This window comes from Symsagittifera roscoffensis, chromosome 2 (genome assembly GCF_963678635.1).
Source record: "Symsagittifera roscoffensis chromosome 2, txSymRosc1.1, whole genome shotgun sequence".
Classification (NCBI taxonomy): Eukaryota; Metazoa; Xenacoelomorpha; order Acoela; family Convolutidae; genus Symsagittifera; species Symsagittifera roscoffensis.
The window spans coordinates 75,132,902-75,154,307 of NC_087063.1; the positions used below are offsets into that span (position 1 = coordinate 75,132,902).

Consider the following 21,406-nt stretch of genomic DNA (forward strand, 5'->3'; position numbering starts at 1 on the left):
GCAACATTCATTCACAATACGTCGTACTCTTCATCAATTGGATGCTGCCCTAGCTCCATTTTTCATGGAAGAGAACCAACAAAACCACTTGATCTTCGCTTTTCGACGAAAGCAATGGAATCAGTAACAGCAGAATCAGACTTCGTTACGGCAATGCAAGACGCGATGCTAGAAAAGTTCAAAGAAACAAAAAAGAACTTGATTTCTTCGTACCACAAGTATCGAGGATATTACGATCAAAAGGCACTTGCGCAGCCTCTCACAGTCGAATCATTTTGTTTACTACTAAATCCTCTGCTGACTACACAGTCAGACTTTGGAAGCAAATCAATGCAAGTCTGGATACCCCTGTACAGAGTTGAGAAAGTGTTAACAAATTCGAACTATATAATTCGGAAAGTTGGAACTAACTACACCCAATGTGTGCACCGAATTCGTCTCAGACCAGTTGATCCACAGCATCAACCAGAAGATCTCAATCCAATAGATCCAACGAAGTTTCAAACGGATCCTTCACTCGGAAAATACCGAAGCGAACCAGGACTTTTCGACGAAAACTTGCCGAAACTCTTAGATGAGATCCAACCTGATAATCCTGACGAAACCGATCAACCAGCCGCACCAGCTAGAATCAGACTATCAGTGCCCTTTGGAGCGCCAGCAGTTGCAGCAGCACCTGCACCGATGCCAATTCCAGCAGCACCAATAGTGGTACCATTACCGGTCCCAGTACCAGTAATACCACCACCGCCGGATCCACCCCCAATCCCAGGAGCAGTACATGTGCATGAATTACCACTCGCTGAACTACCAGCAGCGCCACCAATGGATATCATTGATGAACAGGTCACTGACAGATTAACCAGCAACAACTCTGATCCTGAGGGATACAACCTCGACGAATTGTTTCGCGAACCACAGCCAGTTGTCAGACGAAAAGCAGCAGCTGAAGCTAGAGACCGAATTCACGCCCAAATTCGGTTTAGTAATGATGTTCGATATCACCCAATAACCAGCCGCCCAAAACAACCGCGAAAGTATGGACTCCGAACCGTTGACGGACACGAAGTGGCCCCAGTTACATTCATTCCACGATCAACGCAAAAGGACAATAAAGCAAACATACGAAAGAAAGCGGAGGCGGCGAATGAAGACTTTCCTTCACGGGATTCGAAAAGGAACATTATTATGGACAGCGTTAAACGAGCGAAACAATTCACTAGACAAAAAGATGGACCTGGAAGCAGCAAAGACTCGGTAAATGCAATATATGAACCAAATATCTTTGTGGGATCAGGTGATGTCCTACAGTTCCCTGGCTCTATAGCTCACTGCGTCTCAAGTGACTTTCAAATGGCAAAAGGAGTAGCACAGCAGATCAGCAGCGCCTACCCATGCATCAAACCAACCCTAAAAAGCATTGAAACACCGATAGTTGGATCATCAGTTTCAGTTTCTTTGCCTTGGGAAAACAAGTCAATTTTCAATTTAGTCACAAAACCACAATTTTTTGACAAGCCAACATACTACGATTTGTCAAGAAGCCTCAACTGCATGAAGCAGCAGCTACTGCAGAAGGGAATAAACGCTATAGCCATGCCGAAAATCGGATGTGGACTCGACAAATTGAAAGAAAGCAGAGTTTTCAGCCTAATTTGCGACATTTTCGAAAAAACGAACATCAAAATCTTTATTTATGTGTGACGAAAAATCACGATATCAGCTAGTAACGTTCATGCATGCATTCTTAACAATGTAAGCTCCAAAACCACCCAATCGATACAATTGAAGTCACGAAAAAACCAAAATAAAACAGAAAAAGTATAAAATTTCGAGAAAACTCTCATTTCCTCAAGTTGAGCTTTTCTGAAAAACTGACACCCAAGTCGAAATATACGTAATGCAACCGCTTTGAACCCGTGGAATACCTTCAAGGCCCAACTAGGACTCAGGCAGGAAGTCGGCTCACTAGGAGAAGTCAACTTCGCGAGATCTCGAAAAATCCACCTGTTGCCCATGTTTAAGCATTACGAATAAAAAATTTCTGCTCCCCCCAAAAATTTTAGCTAACGAAGAACCAATTTTTTTGGGCTCAGTGATCATTAGACGGCCAATGAGGAACAGGCAGGAAGTCGGCTCACTAGGAGAAGTCAACTTCGCGAGATCTCGAAAAATCCACCTGTTGCCCATGTTTAAGCATTACGAATAAAAAGTTTCTGCTCCCCCCAAAAATTTTAGCTAACGAAGAACCAATTTTTTTGGGCGCAGTAATCATTAGACCACCAATAAGGAACAGGCAGGAAGTCAGTCCACTAGCAGATCACAACTTCATGAAGATCTCGAAAAATCCACCTGTTGCCAACGTTTAAACATTACGAATAAAAAGATTCTGCTCCCCCCAAAAATATTAGCTAGAGAAGAAAGAAATTTTTTGGGCTCAGTAATCATTAGACCACCAATAAGGAACAGGCAGGAAGTCGATCCACTAGCAGATCAAAATTTGGAGAAATACATCAATTTACACTATTCCCATATTTATGATAGGCAAAACAAGAAAAAATATAAAATTCGAGGGATATCTTCGCAGAAATTCAGAAAGAAAGCGTTCAAATGAGCCAACAAACATCCAATGTGCTTGTTAGGCAACCCTAAAAGGTTGTCAGTGATACTGAAGAACAACACGCGAATCTTGAATGCCAAGAAGATATCAAAAAAAAAAGATAAACGAAATTAATGGAAAAAAAAAAAAAAAGTAATTTATCAACTACTCTAACTGACGCCAAATTTTGCTCAGGCGAACCAGCAAATTGTCTGAATAGCCTATAGGAGTGAAGTGCAGCTACAGTAGAAGAAAAGAACTGAAAAAAAAAAAAGTCAGACACTACACACAATACGATGATCGCGATCAATGCAAAAACATCGTAGAAATGTGTAATTTTGACTTTTTCAAAGAAAAAAGTCGATCACCTTCATTCAGGGAGTAAGGCCAATAAAGGCACAAAACGCCCATACGATGAAGACCAGAAGACTTCTGAAAAATAGACAACGAACAGTAAATGAAATATCAACCTTTTAGCAAGTAATATAAAGTACTAATTGCTAAGCTAGTTGAAAATTTTCAAAAGAAATGGTGAAGAAATCAACAAAACATATCACTGTTAAGTTGTTGATAATCAATTCACAATCTATGAGGCAACGATTGGAACCACACCGCCTCATATCAAAAAGACTTCAGCATCAAACGAGCACAAAAAGAATGAAAGGCAACAACGAACGAAGACAGCGATATCAAAAATTAAAACGAAACGACGACCAAAACTATTCAGCTACTCCACACGACAGTTCTTGCCGTGGAAATTTAGTTACAGTTGACAAATGAATACATCATGATATCATTAATTTATCCTTATCATCTATCACTTTAACTCCCATACCCCGACTCAAGGTGGCTTGCTTAAAAATTATCTCCCATTTAAGTTTAAAATAATTTATCTTCTCTCGTTTTATAAATTGAATTAATAAACTGTGCTTCTAATATTATGAGTTTATTAAATTATTGCGATATAACTTTTGATAGACCCATACCATATTGATACTTGTACATATTCTTAATCAAAGCAGTCTTAAATTATTATGTGAATTATTGTAAATGTATCTGATGAAACACTTCAACCACCCGGGAAGACTTCTTCTTGTGAGGTTGTGTGACATCATCCCTTCATGATGTCATTCATTCTAATTAACCATCTGAACCGAATAGATTACATAATTCACCTTGATGTTAAAATAGAGCTGCATCATATATTTATTTAACTATGTAAACATTGATGGTAATTAATACCAATCATTGGAGATTTATACCGAGCTACGAATCAATTGAATAGAGATCAACTTAATATACTATTCCAATCATGCTCTTACTTGCGCCGATCGACTTGCGAAATATCAGAAGCTAGGAATCGGAACCAGCATCCTTTAAAGCAAGATAGGTCTTTACCGCTCGAGACATATCTAAATAATGAATCCAATCTAAATACAATTGATAGCCAGTAGTGCTAAATAACATTACCAATTGAACAGCTCGCATAACAGTAGACGACAGTATACCCGTATTATCCATCCGCCAGATACGGTATATTATAGGGGGTTTAAAAACATGTTTTAAAACAGGTGTTTTTTATTCATGTTTTTAATTATTGTTTTATAATACGTCATACTGCAACAATATGAAGCAAGCTATATGTTTGTAAGCACTTTTATGTTTTACCATGGCCTAAGTTTTGCATTTAAGTTTTTCATAATTGAAGTTTCAAATTGGTTCCATGTTTTTTGTCAGCCAAGAATGTGTGGTATAAATCTGACAAAGTAGTGCAAAATCTGAATTTTATACGTTTTAAAACGTTTAAAACGTTTTTATTTCAAAAACTTGTTTAAAACCCAACCCTGTCCTGAACTCATTAATCTACCGGGCCTTTTTGTTTATAAATATCCGGCCTGTTCGAAATTTGCTTTTTTATGGTTGTTCTGTTTTTACTAACTCGGTTTTCATGAAATTTCATATAAATATTTTTTCAGTTTTGTCTTTTTTCGGTCTATATTGAATCTTCACAATAGCCTCTTTCTTACGTATCTTCTCAATAGCCTCTTTTTGGGTGCGTTTATGTGTTCTGAGGGCAAGGGTAATTTAAAGTTTCTTATTTGTTTTGACTTTTAAAAATGTTCGGCATGAAGAGTTCTGGCTCAGGTATTTTTGGCTTTGGGATCTACGTAATAATTACCTCTTCAAGAAGGGGAAGGGGGTTAATTGTTAAGTAGATTAAGTTAGCCGAAGTTTCAAACAATCAGATAGCAGCAAAGTTCGAATTTTATACAGAACGCTCAATATCCGATATGTCAAACATCCGCTATGTCAATCATCCGAACTCATATAATAACAGGACTGCTCGTATCAGGCGAAGCCCCGAATGTGACGATTGCCTTTTTAGGTATATGGAGCAGTAATAACATGAAAAATTTAAAAGTAAAAAAATAAATTGAATTTTTTTTTTAATTTGGAATTTTTTGTAAAAACATCCCTCCATACGTCATATTAAGTACAAAGTGATAGATTTTGCTCCTATTAACAAATCAATTATGGCATATAAGCTTCCTTGAACCAATTTGGAACCATTTCTAAAACTGATTAAATCTCCGCTTACGCGTTATTAGCTCGAAATATATCGCGCGTTAATTGTCCCAAATTGGCCAAAATGGCAATCTTTAAACCCCCATAACTTTACGAAAAATGATCACAGGTGAAATATTGTTTCAAGTTTAAGTTCAGGACAACAATACCTTTTGAATGATATAAGAAAATCCGTCACAAATGGCTAGTTAAAAAGTCGATATTTGTCTGAAGAAAAAAAAACCCACCCCGAGCACAAATATTTCGTTATGAAAGTCGGAACAACAAGACTGCTCGTATCAGGGCGAAGCCCTGAATGTTCCGACTGCCTTTTAAGTTCTATGGAGCAGTAATAACATGAAAAATTTAAATGTAGAAAAAATAAAACTTATTTAAAAAATTGAGATTTTTTTGTTAAAACATCCCCCACACGCCATAAGAAGTACAAAATGATAAATTTCGCTCCTATTAACAAATCAATTATGGAATATAAGCTTTCTTGACCAATTTGGAACGATTTCTAAAACTGATTAAATCTCCGCTTACGCGTTAATAGCTCGAAATATATCGCGCGTTAATTGTCCCAAATCGGCCAAAATTGTAATCTTTTAACCCCCATAACCGTACAAAAAATGGTCAGAGGTGAAATATCTTTTCAATTTTAAGCTCAGGACAACAATAGCTTTCAAATGATATAAAAAAATTCCGTCAAAAATGGTTAGTTTAAAAGCCAAAATTTGTCTGAAAAAAACCCACCCCGAGCACAAATATTCCGTTACTTTCGTTACGAAAGTCGGAACAATTATGTAATAATATGTCTCAGAATTTCCAAAACAAGACATGGTTCAGTTATCCGACTTCTGTCAACTCTCGGTATAAGGTCCCTGGTTAGCGCCAGACGATACCCGGGCTCTAACTTTCACGAAGAGTCCTAGAGGGTTTTGAAATAAAAAATCTCCTAGAGCGAGTTTTGAAGCAAATGAAGGATCTACTTAACAATCCCTCTTTCAAGACAATCGGGCTGATTGTTAAGAAGACTAAGTCGAATTTTTGACCAATCAGTTTGCAGCAAAATTAGAGTTCTCATTAGAAAGCTTCAATGATAATTAACTGCCGATATTTGTTGGGGTGGCAAGTTTTTAGAAGATAGCATAGAGGGGCGATTGTTAAGTAGATCCTGGCTTTGTTACCATTTGGTAAGTTTTTTTCTATGATGATTTTGCATTCTATTGTCTGGGCATGTTTTTTTTTCTCAATTATTTTCATCGATTTTTATGGTTACGTGTCAGTATTTAGACAGCCGCGTATTCATACTGGTCAGTATTTAGACAAATACTGTTTCAACCAATCAGAATCGAGACAAAGAAGAAATTAATAAATAATTATTATTTATTTTGGATTATTTATGTTTTTTCCCGATTCTGATTGGTTGAAACAGTATTTGTCTAAATACTGACCAGTATGAATACGCGGCTGTCTAAATACTGGCCGCACTCCGATTTTTATTAATCTAGATGTATCCGCAAGTGGTCCAAAGCTTAGCATCACCTGTGTTAAAAATTGACTTTTTGCAGTGAATTCACTTGGTTGTGTGAGAAAACCGGAGTTCATATCTTAAAAATAACATGCCCTAATTCTAAATATAGAAAATTATGCTTCGATTGAGTTCTAAATTTTAATGTACTCATGCACATAATATACCATCTCAAAAGTACATGTATCAAAATGTAGGTATACATGCTCTGCACTGTTGAGATTTAGTGGAGATTTTGTTGTATTGCCTAAAAATTCACATAAATGAGTTGTCGTGTGGTCGTATACTGCGTATAACAAATATGATTATTTCGTATAATCTGTCGTATACGGTACAACATGTATAATACTTTGGTTGAATAACAATTTGTTTCAGGCAGATCGTTAATCATAACTGTACCAGAAACTGCAGTTAAAGTGTTGTGTGACTATGATGGACGTGCAATTCCTGCAATGTTTACCTGTTTTCTACGTGCCATCCATCATGTTTGGCACTAATTCAAGATACGCTTTTTATGTCCAGAGGCTACTCCTGTTTTCTTCATATGGGCGCCAAATTATGGATCGGTGAGAAACATTTTAAACATATTAAGGAGAGTTTTAACTTGTTTCTGAACTTAAAAAAGCTTTTTTTTTATCAGGCAATCTAAATTGTATAAACCAAATATTAACTTTCTATGCATCAATTTTTTGCTTCATAAATAGTGATTGATACAAAATGGAGTCTACATGGTCAATTTTCACCTTTATTTCAGGGCTATCAATGTCCAATCATTCAAGAAGTTTGTCGAAAACCACTCTATAACAGTAGCGCAACTAAGAAAAGTACCAAACATTGTAAGTAAAATTTATCCTCCAATTATCTGATGGATTCACGGTTCAGTTCTGCTGGGCATAATGGGGTGCATTTTTTTTGTTCAGGCACCAGAAAACCGTGAAATTACAAACTTTAATTTGACAAAGTTGAAAGTGGCATACCAATTTGAGGGCCTTTGAAAATTTTATGAAATAAAATTTATAGCAAACAAAAAAATTATTTCTACATAAATTGATATTGGTGCCTGCCAACTTGGAAGGTAATTCTGATTTTAAAGTTGTGTTATTTTAGCTTCCAGATAGTTAAATACAATTAACATAATTCAATACAATTGCTTGTATTGGTGTGAAAGCATAAATTTGGCGATTATGACTATTTAATTTGACTCAAGTAAATTTTTCATATGAAAATGATAAAATTCAGAATGTATCGCTTGCAGTGTGTGTTTTCTTTTGTTCTGCACTATTTTTTATAAGGGCTTTTGGCTTATTTTGAATTGTCTGTTTTAGACTTCAAGACTTAATAGCGGTCAACCCATTGACATGTGTGTCGATTAGCATAGCCAGTCTAAATTGTGTGACATCTTGATTTTCAATCACCAATGTAAATTCTGGTTGATGCAGATATTCAATTTCTTCGTAAGTAAATGCTGTATGCTAATCGACACTCGTGTTCATAGCTACACCACAACGCTTCACACCACCGATGAAGTGATGTTTCTCTGTGTTTTGTTCATGGATTTGTTACTACATGACTATACATATGAAGATATCTACCTATTGTATAAGCACTGGTAAGTTTGCTAGTACATCATGAAAGGCGTATAAGCGTATCAGTTTTTTAAAATCTTTTAAAATTTTCTTCTCTCTAAAAAAGAATTTATTTTACACAGATATTCAATTTTTAGACTCAGACTTTCATCTAAATCTATTTTGATCCAAATTTTGTTCCGACCATTTGTTCCGGGAGGAACTTTGTATATGGGTATGTTTTAGTTTTTTTTTCTGTTTTCTCAGCTACCACAAATAATCATATGAGAGAGTTGAATGATATATCATATTAAAGCCCTTACAGTCGTGATTCGAACGACATTAGAAAATTTCCAAAACATTTCCAAGTTTGTGAAAACCGGTCTGAAGTTTTTGGTTTTTCTTCCCGATTCGAGCGAATAAAGCGAGCGACTAAGCGTACAATAGCCTTATTGAAAACGTGAAAACTTAGTTTTACTCGAGTAAAGTTAGTTTTTTTTGGTTTGCCAGCGCCCAATATTTTTTTCGTTTTTCTAGCCGTTTTTTTCAAGAATAATTTTCCTTTCAACAATAATTTCCCTTCTATAATCTTTTTTATCTCACCACGCTGAAAGAAATACCCTAATTTGAAAAAAAATCTTTTAAATTTTTTAAGACTGGTCGCAAAATTCTGTGCTACTTGCACAATAACCGGTTATCCTTGTTTTATGTCACCTATTTTGTTCAAAAAATGAAAACTTTCTACGTTGTAATGACTTGCTATGTAAAATTTGACTTTTTTGAACCGATTCACATATGAACTATTTCAAGCATTTAAGTATTAGCTTCTAAGTTTTTCATTGACTTGTTGACGTCATTGAAAGAATAAATTCTACTTTGATATTCTGTTGTTCAGACTCACTCTTTAAATTAAAATGGTTTTGAATTAACTGTTCCGACTTTTGAAGAAATGCGGAATATTCAAGCTTGGGTGGTTTTTGTTCAGTCAAGTTTCGGCGATTGAAATAATTGTTTTTACCAAATAAATTTTGATACGCCGTTGTTGACAATGTCGGCGCCCTGAGTTCAAATGTGAAAAAAAATCAACTTTTTCTTGTTAAGTTCGGGGGTTCGAAAATTGAGCGCGAGCGCTCCTCTTCAAAATCGGCGCGCGCCCCATCATAATTTTTATTTATATGCGCTGAATTCGTCTTCAGAAAAATTTTGAAGTGTCTCGGCCAAATATGGACATCTTAAAAAAGTCCCAAATGGGGAACTTTTGGGTCGGTGGGGTCCGAACCTTTAGTGGTGGGGGTTGCGTCGGCTGTACCCCTAATTTTACCCCTGCTTTGCCCTGATTTACGAGCAGTCTTGTTAATTATTGGGTCAATTTTGTTATTCTAGATTTTTTTCGGTGATCGAAACAATTTCCAATGAAAAATTTTTCAAAACCGATCAAGGTATTCAGTTCAAACTGATAACTCTTTATTTGACCTGCGATAATTTTTGAATCAAAAATAGCAATGTTATCCATAGTCTTGAGCTATTATATGCGTGCTTTAAAAATTGACCTATAATGATTCGTTAGAATTTCTTCCAATCAATTCGCTGATTTTCATCATCAATGATGATGAAAGTCTAGCGAATTGATTGGATCTAATTCTAACGAATCATTATGTGAGTTAATGATTTATGCCTGGCGAAATATCCCAAAAATTCCAAATTGCATTAGGGCAATCTAATTGGTCATAATAATTTATTTTTTACAAACTATAATCAGTACTAATTGATTTTGGCTATGGGGAGAAAAGTTTACAGTCTTTTTCTTTCATCTAATTTTAATTTATGGTGGCGTCCCTCATGATGGAAGGACCGTATTTTCAGAATTGAATATTCAAAAATCTCAAAAATTGTGCAAATTTTCAAGAAAAGCGAATAAATCCAGAGCATAAAAATCAATATTGACCAATAAGAAAATTAACAGATACTTGTTTTGTCAAATATTGCGAAATCGAAGTTGGGTATTGGAAAAAACCTAAAACCGGTTGTCAAATGAAAAACTATTCAAAAGTTTGTTGCATATTTGCACGAATTGTACAGAAAACTTTTCTGTGCTGCTATAACTCAATTTCTGTTAATTATGACTTTGGTTTTGCGCAAAATTCATTTAGTCAAAAGTAATGTCTAACGATCCTGATTGGTTAAAAGTTTTCCATCATTCGGTCCCTCCATCATGAGATTACCATCCTTATTTATACCATAAGCTATTTGAGACCATTTAAATGGAATTCGGAATATTCAAGGCTTTGCCCCTAATATACGAACTAATTTTTATTGACTTTCAGTTTCTGGTTTTAGCCTACGGAATTACATGGAGAACGTTTGAGCAAAAAACTAAGAAACTGAAAGTCGATAAAAAATTAAAATAAAAGAAGCTTTTCCTCAGAATGTTCCAAAACAATGATGATTTGTACAACAAAATGACTAATCAATTAGTTGGTAGAAAATAAAAATTGCAGCGTTCTTTGAAATTTGGAATCGACTATACAGAATATAATTATTTTTTATTTTTATTTTTTTATTAATTGATTTTGATGTCAATTGGTTTTGCCATCATGGTTAATTTCTAAACGACCCATTTTTGTATAAGCCTCTTTAAATCAATGTGGGGCGGGGTAAATCGTCCGGTGAAAAAAAAATTAATTTTAAACAAACGGTTATCAAGTTGAAAATCACGAAAATCATAAGACTTAGGAGCACGTTAACATCCTGACCATGATTGCAGCTGGAACACATTTTCAGTTATAGTTTTATTATCATTTTCAGTACACTGACCGATCTGATTGAAAACTACTCGGAAATTAACAGCAAACGAGAGGTTAGACTGAACTACCATTTTATCTTTAATTTATAAGGTAGTGAATCGCGTAACAGCAAAGGGTTTCTTTATTTTAGCGCTTGCTTAGGAATCTGAAGACGGGTGGAGTTAACTGGGACTCTGATTCAGGAAAATTCAAAATTCTGCAAGATATCGGATATCACTTGTAAGAAAGTCTCAACCCTCCCTTTCCCTCTCATTAAACAAAACAAAAACAGTAAACTTGAAATCTGTTGAAAAAAAACTCTTTTTGAGTTTTTTTTAAGTTATCAGGATTGAACTGAACGGTATTTTTCACATGAGAAGCAATTGCTAGATATCATTAGATCAACAGAAAACATAATTTGAAATCGAAGTTGCGCAACAGTTATTTGTTGCAGGGGCGGATCTAGGATTTCCTCAAGGGGAGGCGGATCAAAAAATTTTTCGACTTTTTTAGGTCGACCAATTTGATTTTTTGAGCTTCGCCAAATCACTATAAAGACCCTATTTTGACCAATTTTTTTGCCCCGCAGGCGAATTTTTCAAAAAAGTGTTTTTAGGCACTTTTTAGAAAATTTTGACCAGACAATTGCGGTTTTCGGCGCGTGCTCACCCCTCAAAATTAGTATAGTTTGGCGCCTTTAGAAAATTTTTGAGTCAGTCCGCCAAAAATGGATATCTCAAAATAGCACAAAAGGGGGACCCTTTGGGTCAGCAGGGGGGGGGGTCGAATCCGTGAACGGGGAAGGCGCGTCCGCGCCCTACCTCCCACTAAATCCGTTGGTGATTTGTTGACAAAATTCGAACAACAGATGTTTGCAGAAATAACGGATAAAACTATTTCGAATGACCATACGAGCTACTCTTTTTTTTCGGCTGGATTCGGCGCATTTTCTACTGTCTCAGCTGGTGCTAAACAAAGTTTCAGTGAACTTAATTGGGAGCGGCCTATTGACATGTGTGCCTATTAGCATGCTCATGTAAAGCAATGCCGTTGACTCGCTCGCTATGTTAAGATTGTCTTGCTGCAGTTTTCTTACTCACATAGTGTGCATTTGCTGAATGGCAGGAAAGAATTAAATTTTAATTTTTCTAACAAATCCAATGATTTGTTTGATTGATTGTTAATTTAGACTATTGCTCCGAATTTTGAAGTGACGGATATTGGCGCTCGTGGTGTTTTTTTCTGTAGACAAATATCGACTTTTTACTAGTAATTTTATGAAAGGCTTTTTAAGTTACCATTCGCATTCGAAAGATATTGTTATCCTGAGCTCAAATTTAAAAACGTATTTCATCTGTGATTTTTTTGTTAAGTTCTGGGGGTATAAAGATTGCCAATTTAGGACAATCAACGCGCGATATATTTCGTGCTATTAACTCGGAGATTCAATCCGTCATAGAAATTGTTTCAAATTGAATTGAAGCATGCCATTTGGTCAATTTAATACTTTGCTTTATGCCAAATATATTACTTTGTACTTTTACATAGCAAATGGGCGTGGGCGGGTGATTTTTTCTATGTTTTTTAAAGTCTTTTTTTTTTTGAAAATTTATCAATTTTTTAAAAGTAAACCTTCAAAAGGCAGTCGGAACATTCAGGATACGTCAGTCTTAATTAGTTTTCGAAAAAGTGTAAACGTAATTAAAGCAATTGTCGCATGCTAATCGACACACTTGCTCATCGCATTGGCCAAGCGACTTTCATGCAATTAAAACAAGACTGCTCTCATCAGCGCAAAGCCTTGAAATCTCCGATTGCTTTTTAAGGTCAATGGAGTAGTGTCCAATTTGAAGAAATGGAACAAATAAAAAAAGAGTTTTTTTTCTAAAAATTATCCCCCACACGTTAAGTAAAGTACGCAGTACTATACTTCGCATGTACCAAAGTATTAAATAGACCTAATAGGATGGTCGAACTTAGTTTTAAACGATTTAAAAAGTCGCATTAAATTTCCGCTTACGCGTTAATAGCGCGAAATATATCGCTCGTTGATTGTCCCAAGTTGGCCTAAATGCCGGTCTTTAAACCCTCATAACTTTACGAAAAATGATCACTGGTGAAATGGTTTGAGCTCAAGACAAAAACACTTTTCGGATGATTACATTAGCGAGCGTAGTGTTATAGTATGACTTTTCTTTCTTACAACCTAAGTCGCAAATATTTTCCCACTTTTGGTGGTATCGTTACGGCTTTTTGATAGAATGTGCTTTGAAATTTGTTCACTTATAAATAAACACAGTTGATGCTATTTGATCAAACTACACTACAACAATAAAAGTTTGATTTTAGAAATTTTTCAACTCAATATATCTGGCATTTTTTTTGAAATGCATAATTTATTCATACTTTGGCTAATTTATTATTATTAATGAATTTTATTATGCTTTCCAATTTATTACATGCAAAGTTAAGATTATTTTCTTCAGCTTGTTATGTTCCAAATCATTACATGCAAAATTGTGTCTATTTGTATAGACAGCCTGCCACTTTTGCTGCATCATATTGGCAATTTATTAGCAGTTAATTTGCCTGTAGTCCTTGGCCGAGAGTGCAGGCCGTGAGACTCCTAATCGCAAGGTCGCAGGCTCGAATCCGATACGTAGCCAAGTTTTTTTAATTCGATTTTTTTTCTAATTTTTCCTATTTCATTTAAAGCTGCTTTTTGACGTGCTCTCGCAATTGTTTGCGAAGCGCAGCTTCGCCTCTGTGTATAAAAAGATCGTCAAAAAATTGATAGTGAAGAAGTCGAAATTTGTCTGGAGAAAAAACCCAGAGCAAAAATGTTCCGTCACTTTCTACGAACTCAGTCTGAACAAAAGTTACTCATTTTCAAGTTGAGTTCATTTTCTCACACTTGCAAAGAAATCCCACAATTGGAATTGAGTTTGTTTTTCCGCATTTGCAAATGAAACTTAAACCGATGTGTGCCGCATCGAAATGAGTAACTTTTGTACAGTTTCATTTGCAAATGTGAGAAAACAAACTCAATTCCAATTGTGGGATTTCTTTGCAAGTGTGAGAAAATGAACTCAATTCGATTCTGATGTCAATATTAGGCCTATTCTTGAAATTAGTCACTGATTTTTGCAAAAAGATGAAATTTTTTATGGTCTGCATTATTTTGGAAAACGTGCCATCAAATTAGAAGAGCGGAAGAAGTTTCATGGAAGAACGAAACAGTTATATGCGGCGATTTTAATTTAAACGCTGAACCTAAACAACTATTTTTTTGGGTATGCCAGAGTCGTTTGGTTTTTTTTCAACGCAATTACGAATGCACAAGGGTTATACCTACAAGTAAATTATGTATTGGTTATATTTCTTTGCCAAAACATATGTTGCCAAGACTATCTTTAAAAACTTAAGTCAGCGATCATGATTCCCTTCTGCTGGAGCTCAATCTTGATTATTCCCCACCGCTATCAGTGAAAATTATATATCTAAAGGAGAAATGATATATACAACCGTAACTCTTGGCTAGCAAATATTCGAAACTCTGCTAATAAAAAATCAATTTTTTATCAAAGAGCGACTTCCAACATCAGACCCCCTCCTTAAGCAATATGCGAATGATTGTGGTTTGATAGCGAGCCAAAATTCTCAGGTGAAGCTATTCAAATCAGAAGTGAGAGGAGTATATAAGTCTTTTTCAGTTTTTTTTTTCAAAAAAAGCTGTGGATGATCTGAAACATCTAGCTATGAACAAATCCGAGAAATTACGGTTTAAAACAGGTGTAACTTCGGTCTTCAGCAGCTGGTCATGAGAAAACTACAACATCGGCCACAGCAAGCAATTTTCATCGCGACGAGAGTTTGAAGTCAATTTTAAAGCGACCCGATGGTTCTCCAGAAGATGAAAGCGAAAAAAATTAGAACACGTATTCAAAAACAAAACTATTTTGAAAAATGTTGAGTATTTTCTCGATGTGGGAATAAATGTTTTTTGCCAAAATTCTTGCATGCTTTTTTGGATAGCAATTGGAAAAGCATACAAAAACGTTTTATCGTGGCTTCCAAGTCGGCGCCAAAAATATGTAATTTATTTTTGTTCTATGAATAACCTATTGTTTCGAAAACTCCTAGAAACCAACATGGAAGTTAAAGTTTCTCTTGAATTTTTTTGTTGTTTTTTGTCAAAAACCAGAAACATTCAAAACATTTTGTTGTTTTTTTTCAGAAAAGCTTCCTCATCAGTAACAGATTTTTTGGTCAAATTCGAACTGTTTCTGAATAAAGCTGTTTCATGGAAAAACGAAACATTTGTATCCGGCAATTTAGTTTAAACGCTGAACTTTTTGTAGCAACTAATTTTTTTGGGGATGTTGGAGTCGTTTGATTTTTGTCAACGCAAAACTTGGAATAATTATAAAAATCAGCAAAATTAGAAAAAATTTATAACCTGTGAAAAACATTTTTGTTTCGTATCAATGTTGCGTATCGTGTACGGAGAACTCAGTTTTCCTTCCTAGTCGAAAGCATTGGGTTCCAGCAAATCGGAATATTGATCTCCGATTAAAGCTTTTTAAGGTAGTCTTTTTTTCAAACTACAAATTTTTTTTCAGCTACAATTTTTTTGCAAGCTTATAGAGAATTTAATTTGTGCTAGGAAAAGTTTCTCGGCATTGCCTAGTAGAAGCCGATGTTTCGTATCAATGTTCCGTATCGTGTACGGAGAACTCAGTTTTCCTTCCTAGTCGAAAGCATTGGGTTCCAGCAAATCGCAATATTGAAGATTAAAGCTTTTTAAGGTAGTCTTTTTTTCAAACTACAAATTTATTTTCAGCTACAAAATTTTTGCAAGCTTATAGAGAATTTAATTTGTGCTAGGAAAAGTGTCTCGGCATTGCCTAGTAGAAGCCGTCGTTTTCAACCATTTTTAAAGCTGAAATTGGTAACAAAAATTAAGTGCAAATAAAGTGAATCCGAAAATTGCTTTAAAATGTTAGGAGTATATCAAATTCAATGGTTAAGGAGGAAGATACAGCTAACGAAGTTTTAGATACATTTTTCCTTGTGAAAAACTAAAGTTCAATGTGTTCGGATGGTATCAGCAAAGTTATATTGAAACTTTCATCGACAGTGATTAGCGGGCATATATCAAAGTTATTCAATAATTGTTTAAATGAAGGAGGTTATCCAATTGTTTTAAAAGTTGCCAAGGTGCTGCCATTTTATAAAAACGTTATAGTCAGTTGCAGAAAAGCTAGGGACTAGTTTTATCAGCAAGGTTTAGAATTTTTTTTCCAATTTTCTTTTTTTTAAACTTCGACCGGGTAATTACGGTTTTTAACCTAGAAAAAGTGGCAGTAAGGATGTAATAGACTTTACTGAGTTCATTTGTTCAATTGTTGATGAACGTATTTTTGGCAAAAACCTTTTTTTATCGACTTCAAGAACGCATTTGACCCAATAAACCATAAAAAGCTCATTCTCAAAATGGAAAAAATATGGAATGAGGGGTTAACATTGGAAAATTTCTCGAAAGTTATTTAACAGACCGTGAACAGTTTGTTGCTATTGATTATGAAAAATCTCAAATGGAATTTTTGACATGTGGTGTCCCTCAAGTCTCAGTACCAGGGCCGCTGCTACTTCTCGTCCATAAAAAGGATCTCTCTTTGGTTTGTCAAAAACAAAACCAGTTTTATACGCGGATGATGCATCGTTATTTTTTCAAGCAAAGTCAGAACTTCTATTTTCGAAAAACAATCAATCTGAAAAAAAGTTCTCGCATGAGTTTTGGCAAAAATTTGGAAATGATAAATTCATTTAGTGGTACTTTTCGTTCAAACGATCAAGCCTATATTTACACTTGCGAAGCAATGTGTTATAGTACGAACTTTCTTTTTTTCCATATTGAAACGCAAATATTGTTGCGACTTTTGTTACGGCGACTAAGTTGCAATTATTGTTGCGACTTGAAGCAACAATATTTGCTGCGTCGAATTTGCTGCATCGAAATGGCAATAAGATATTTTGATATTTTGTTGCACCTTTGAAATTTAGTTGCAACTTTACAGCTGATTGATAACATGCTTTGATATTCGCATAGTTACAAATTTGCACAGTTGTGCATTTTTAATTCATCAAGTGAACCAAAGAGACCTCTTTGTTTCAAACAACATAGTAATAAAATCTCGATTTCAGAAATTTTCTAATTCAATATATCTGACAATTTTTTGAAATGCACAATTTATACATAATGTGGCTTTATCATTTGCGACTTTTTTTTGCACAAAATTGTATCTTTTTGTATTTGTTTCTACTTTTGCTGCATCGAATTGGCAATTTATTAGCATATGTAGCTGGATTATTGGTGGCTAGTTTTTGGGGATTTTAAGCATCCATGGCTGAATGGTTAGTGCAAGAGACTCAAATTTGCTATTTCGCAGATTTTGCTAATTCGAATTTTTGCTAAGCCTTGAGGCTTATTTCTACTTTTTCTTATGTCAATTGATAGAGCTGTTTTTTGTTCGTGTTCTCGCAAGTGTTTGCAAAGCGCAGCTTTGCCTCTGTGTAAATACTTAGGTTTAGAAATGGACGACAAACTAAGCTTCAGGTTTTTTCATATTATGAGTATGTATACAAATTCCTCTTTAACTGATGCAAACTCACGTTTCAATGATTCTGCTATTTAAGCTCTCGAGGTGACCCACTCGAGATGAAATTCTCTGTGGGTCAAATTCTAGGCAGTGATAATGGTATTTATTTATTGTTATGTAGCGGGTAAAATTTAAACTTCACTTATGGTAATAGCCCGGATTATTTTAGTCTGCAGATAACCAGGGGTAGATCTAGGATTTTCTCCAGGGGGATTTTCAAAAAAAATTCGAATTTTTATCGACTTTTTTTTAGGTCGACCAAACTGATTTTCCGAACTCTCACAAATCATTATAAAGACCCCAATTTGGCCAAATTTTCTGCGCCCCATGCGAAGTTTTGAAAAATCATGCCAAAAAATGCGCTCCCTTCTCAAAATTAGTATATATTGTTGCCTTTAGAAAAATTTTAGGGTCTGTAAGCCAAGATTGGAGATTTCAAAATAGTACAAAGGGGGGACGGCAGGGGAGTACCTTTGGATCAGCAGGGGGTGTCCGCCCCCCCCCCCCCCCCCCTAAATCTGCGCCGCTGGTGCAGATACCGTAATTGTTCTTTTGTTTTCTGTTACAGGCGCTCTCTGGAATCTGACGATTTGTTCAGAGTATTTACCAATACACTGCATAGATTCGCAATGCGGGTAAGTTTTTTAATCTTTATTTAACTTTACTGAAAATCTGCTCGTTTAATTACGCCATTTTTTAGACACAAATCTCAACTGTGTAAATTTGCTAAAATACTTTGATTTTGACGCTTGTTTGAATTATTGAATCTTTTTTATGCGTTGTTTTCTTTTCTGTCTAGTTCGCACTGGATTATATGGGGGGCCTCTGTGGTGTTATGTACGAGCCATTTAATGTATGGCCTATCGATGATTTGCAATTGACTTCATTCTACCGAGAAGTGGTCACGAGACAATTTCAATCGTGTCTGCCGAACTTGAGAAGTTTTCACGCGTTCGTAAATTTTTGATTTTTTGTTAATTGTTTTTTTTAAATATTTTTTTTGTTTTTAAGTAATCCTAGGGCATTTTCAGGGATATCCACTTGCAAATTTAATTAATATCTTCGTTTTTAGGTTAATTTCCCACCAAATCTATTTGAAGGAGAGTGGATTTCGTCCTTACTGCTTTTGGGCTTTAAATGGTTGGCGTTACTTTTATTTATGTACTACGAAATTACTTTTCATTTGACTCCTTTACCTTAGAAAAAGTTTGCCGGAAAAGTATCTTTTTTCTGAACCGCAAGAACAAATTATTTTCTTCATTGATATAATCTAAATGCGAATGATTGTCTTACAACCTTGCTAATCATGCTTGATGAGATTAAGCTGAATCAGGCCAAAAAATTGCATGCGAAGACGTATAAACAACATGGGAGGTTTGATCATAGTTTGAGTAAGTAATTAGATAAGTTTGCAAAAAGAATATGCAATAAATTTTGAAAACGGTATACATTATATGAGGCATCTCCTCTGGAAAAGGGATTAATCTTCAGTTTTTTGTGTGCAGACAATGGCCCGATGATTTGTGGAAGGAACTGGAAGCCAATTTTTGCAAACTGTCAATGAGCAAATATATCGCGGTTTGTTTCTTTTGTTTGTTTTGCTGATGTGTCACAGAATTCTGTCTTTTTCAGGCGACCATTTTCATCTAAATTTCAGGGCATGCATGTAAATCAATAAAAATGAAAAATTGAATGTACAGAAACAAGCTTTTAATTGCTTGATAATATTGCATTGAAATATTTAGCCTTGAATTAATTTAAGAGATATTTTTCCCAAATTGAAAAAAAGAACATCACCTGTTTCTGGGGCCTTGTTACGTATTCCGTGCAAATTTTGTAGCTTTTAAAATTAAAAATTTATAATGTACAAAGCAGAGAAAAGCCACTGATCAAATTTGATTGGTTAATACTAATGCGATCACTTTTTAGCCGATTTTAAACAAAAACGAAATTTGAGCAGAACACGTTTTCAAAAAGTTGGCGACCAAACTGTAGGTCGACCAAACTGGCTTTGCTTATTCTCCCAAAACAATATGGGGACTGTGGATCGGGTGTAGGACTACATGACGACGGGACTTGAAGCCGAAGGGACTTAGACCGAAATTTAAGCTTTACAAGCACCTCAAACCACTATTTTTTCTTCTGTACGCTTGTTGAGGCCATAATCGCTTGTTGAGGCCATAATCAGCATTATTGAGGCCATAATCAGCTTGTTGAGGCCATAATCAGCATTATTAATGACATGCACCCCTTAGAAATAGCTTCAGTAATTTAAATCGGCCGAATTTTGAAATGCATAATTTATACACAGAAAACCCATTCAACAATGTTTTAATTTGCAACTTTTCTAAACATCAATGAGAGGCTTAAATTTTATGATAAAAGTCAAAAACTGGCAAAGAAAGATCATGAAATTGAGCAATTCTCCAAAACAGTCTTCAAATGAATCATATTTCAGACTTTTTGCGAAAATGTTTGACTTGAAGTCCCTAATTTTACGATTCGGATTGAAGTCACGTCAGCTTGATGTCCGGCATCCCTGTGGAACTACTTGTTATTCTCCATGCTCTTTCTTGCGAAAATTTCTAGGGCAGCAAAATAGTTCAGCAAGGTGGCGTCCCTCATGCTTGAAGCACCGAATGCTTGAAATTAATTTTAGCTAACTTTCAGCCAATCAGAATTGAGTATTCAAAATCTCAAGTAAATCGCGAAAATCTCAAGGTAAGAAAATAAATCCAGGCCATTAGTGTTAATATTGACCGATTAGATATTAAGCAGATGAGTTGTCAAGACTGAAAAATTCTTAGAATTTTGACCTCATTAATTTTGATGATTATCTGAATAGTATTGCGGTTGTAACCCGCAATTTTTTAATTTTTTTGAGTATTTTTCACTAATTTAATACATTTTCTGTTAATCTTGACTTCGATTTTGTGAGAAAGGCATTTAGCCAATAGAAACTCTTAGCGATTTTGATTGGTTGAACTTTTTCAAGCATTCGGTCCTTCAAGCATGAGAACCCTCCCCGTTCAGCAAAATAAGTCGCTTTTATGACCAAGCTGAAAGCAGGAAAATTAAATTGCTCAAAAATTAGAAGGCTTTAAGCTGCAACAGCTGTTACATAAAGAAAATACAGGTGCCGATTATTGGCTTTTTTTTATAAATTTTGAGCCTCTAACTAATGTTTAGGAATGCTAAAAATTAAGGCTTTTTAAAAGGGTTTTTCATGTGTATAATTTATGCATTTCAAATTCAATTTATGCATTTAGGCAAGTTTATAATTTATGTGTTTCGGCTAATGTAGCTATCCCTAAGGGATGCATTGTCATGAATAGCGCTTATTATGGATTAAACTTGCCTAAATGTTTGAAAACTAACAACTTACAGATGAAAATTTAGCGTTTTGGGTTCTTGTAAAGCAGGGTGACCACTCGGTCGTTAATCAGCGACAGGTCGCTACTTCTGTGTAAGTAGCAATTTTTGGTGTGTACTACTTGTTTGCTTAATTACTAGTTTATACATTACCAAATTTTTCCAGATGGCATCGGCAAAACTAAACAGTCCAGGAAATTTTGAGCGCGTCTCCATTTCTGAGGCGCTAAATTGAGCTTACGTAAGGTCGCTAAAACGTCGCTATTAGTACTTTTCTATGAGGTCGCTACTTTTTTTTTCATAAAAGTGGTCACCCTGTTGTAAAG

At 35.2% G+C, this 21,406-nt stretch overlaps 1 protein-coding gene across 1 annotated transcript in view; it reads left to right on the top strand.

The window, feature by feature from the left end:
* The window catches only part of LOC134840515 (uncharacterized), a gene marked incomplete in the record, with an annotated part of 56,074 nt that overhangs the window by 19,214 nt on the left and 15,454 nt on the right, over window positions 1-21,406 (top strand). Inside the window, 9 exon segments of the mRNA XM_063856367.1 lie at window positions 7,074-7,264; window positions 7,453-7,534; window positions 8,024-8,058; window positions 8,194-8,307; window positions 11,069-11,120; window positions 11,198-11,286; window positions 18,277-18,343; window positions 18,508-18,659; window positions 19,214-19,286. Of these exon segments, the coding sequence (XP_063712437.1) occupies window positions 7,128-7,264; window positions 7,453-7,534; window positions 8,024-8,058; window positions 8,194-8,307; window positions 11,069-11,120; window positions 11,198-11,286; window positions 18,277-18,343; window positions 18,508-18,659; window positions 19,214-19,286 (801 nt within the window).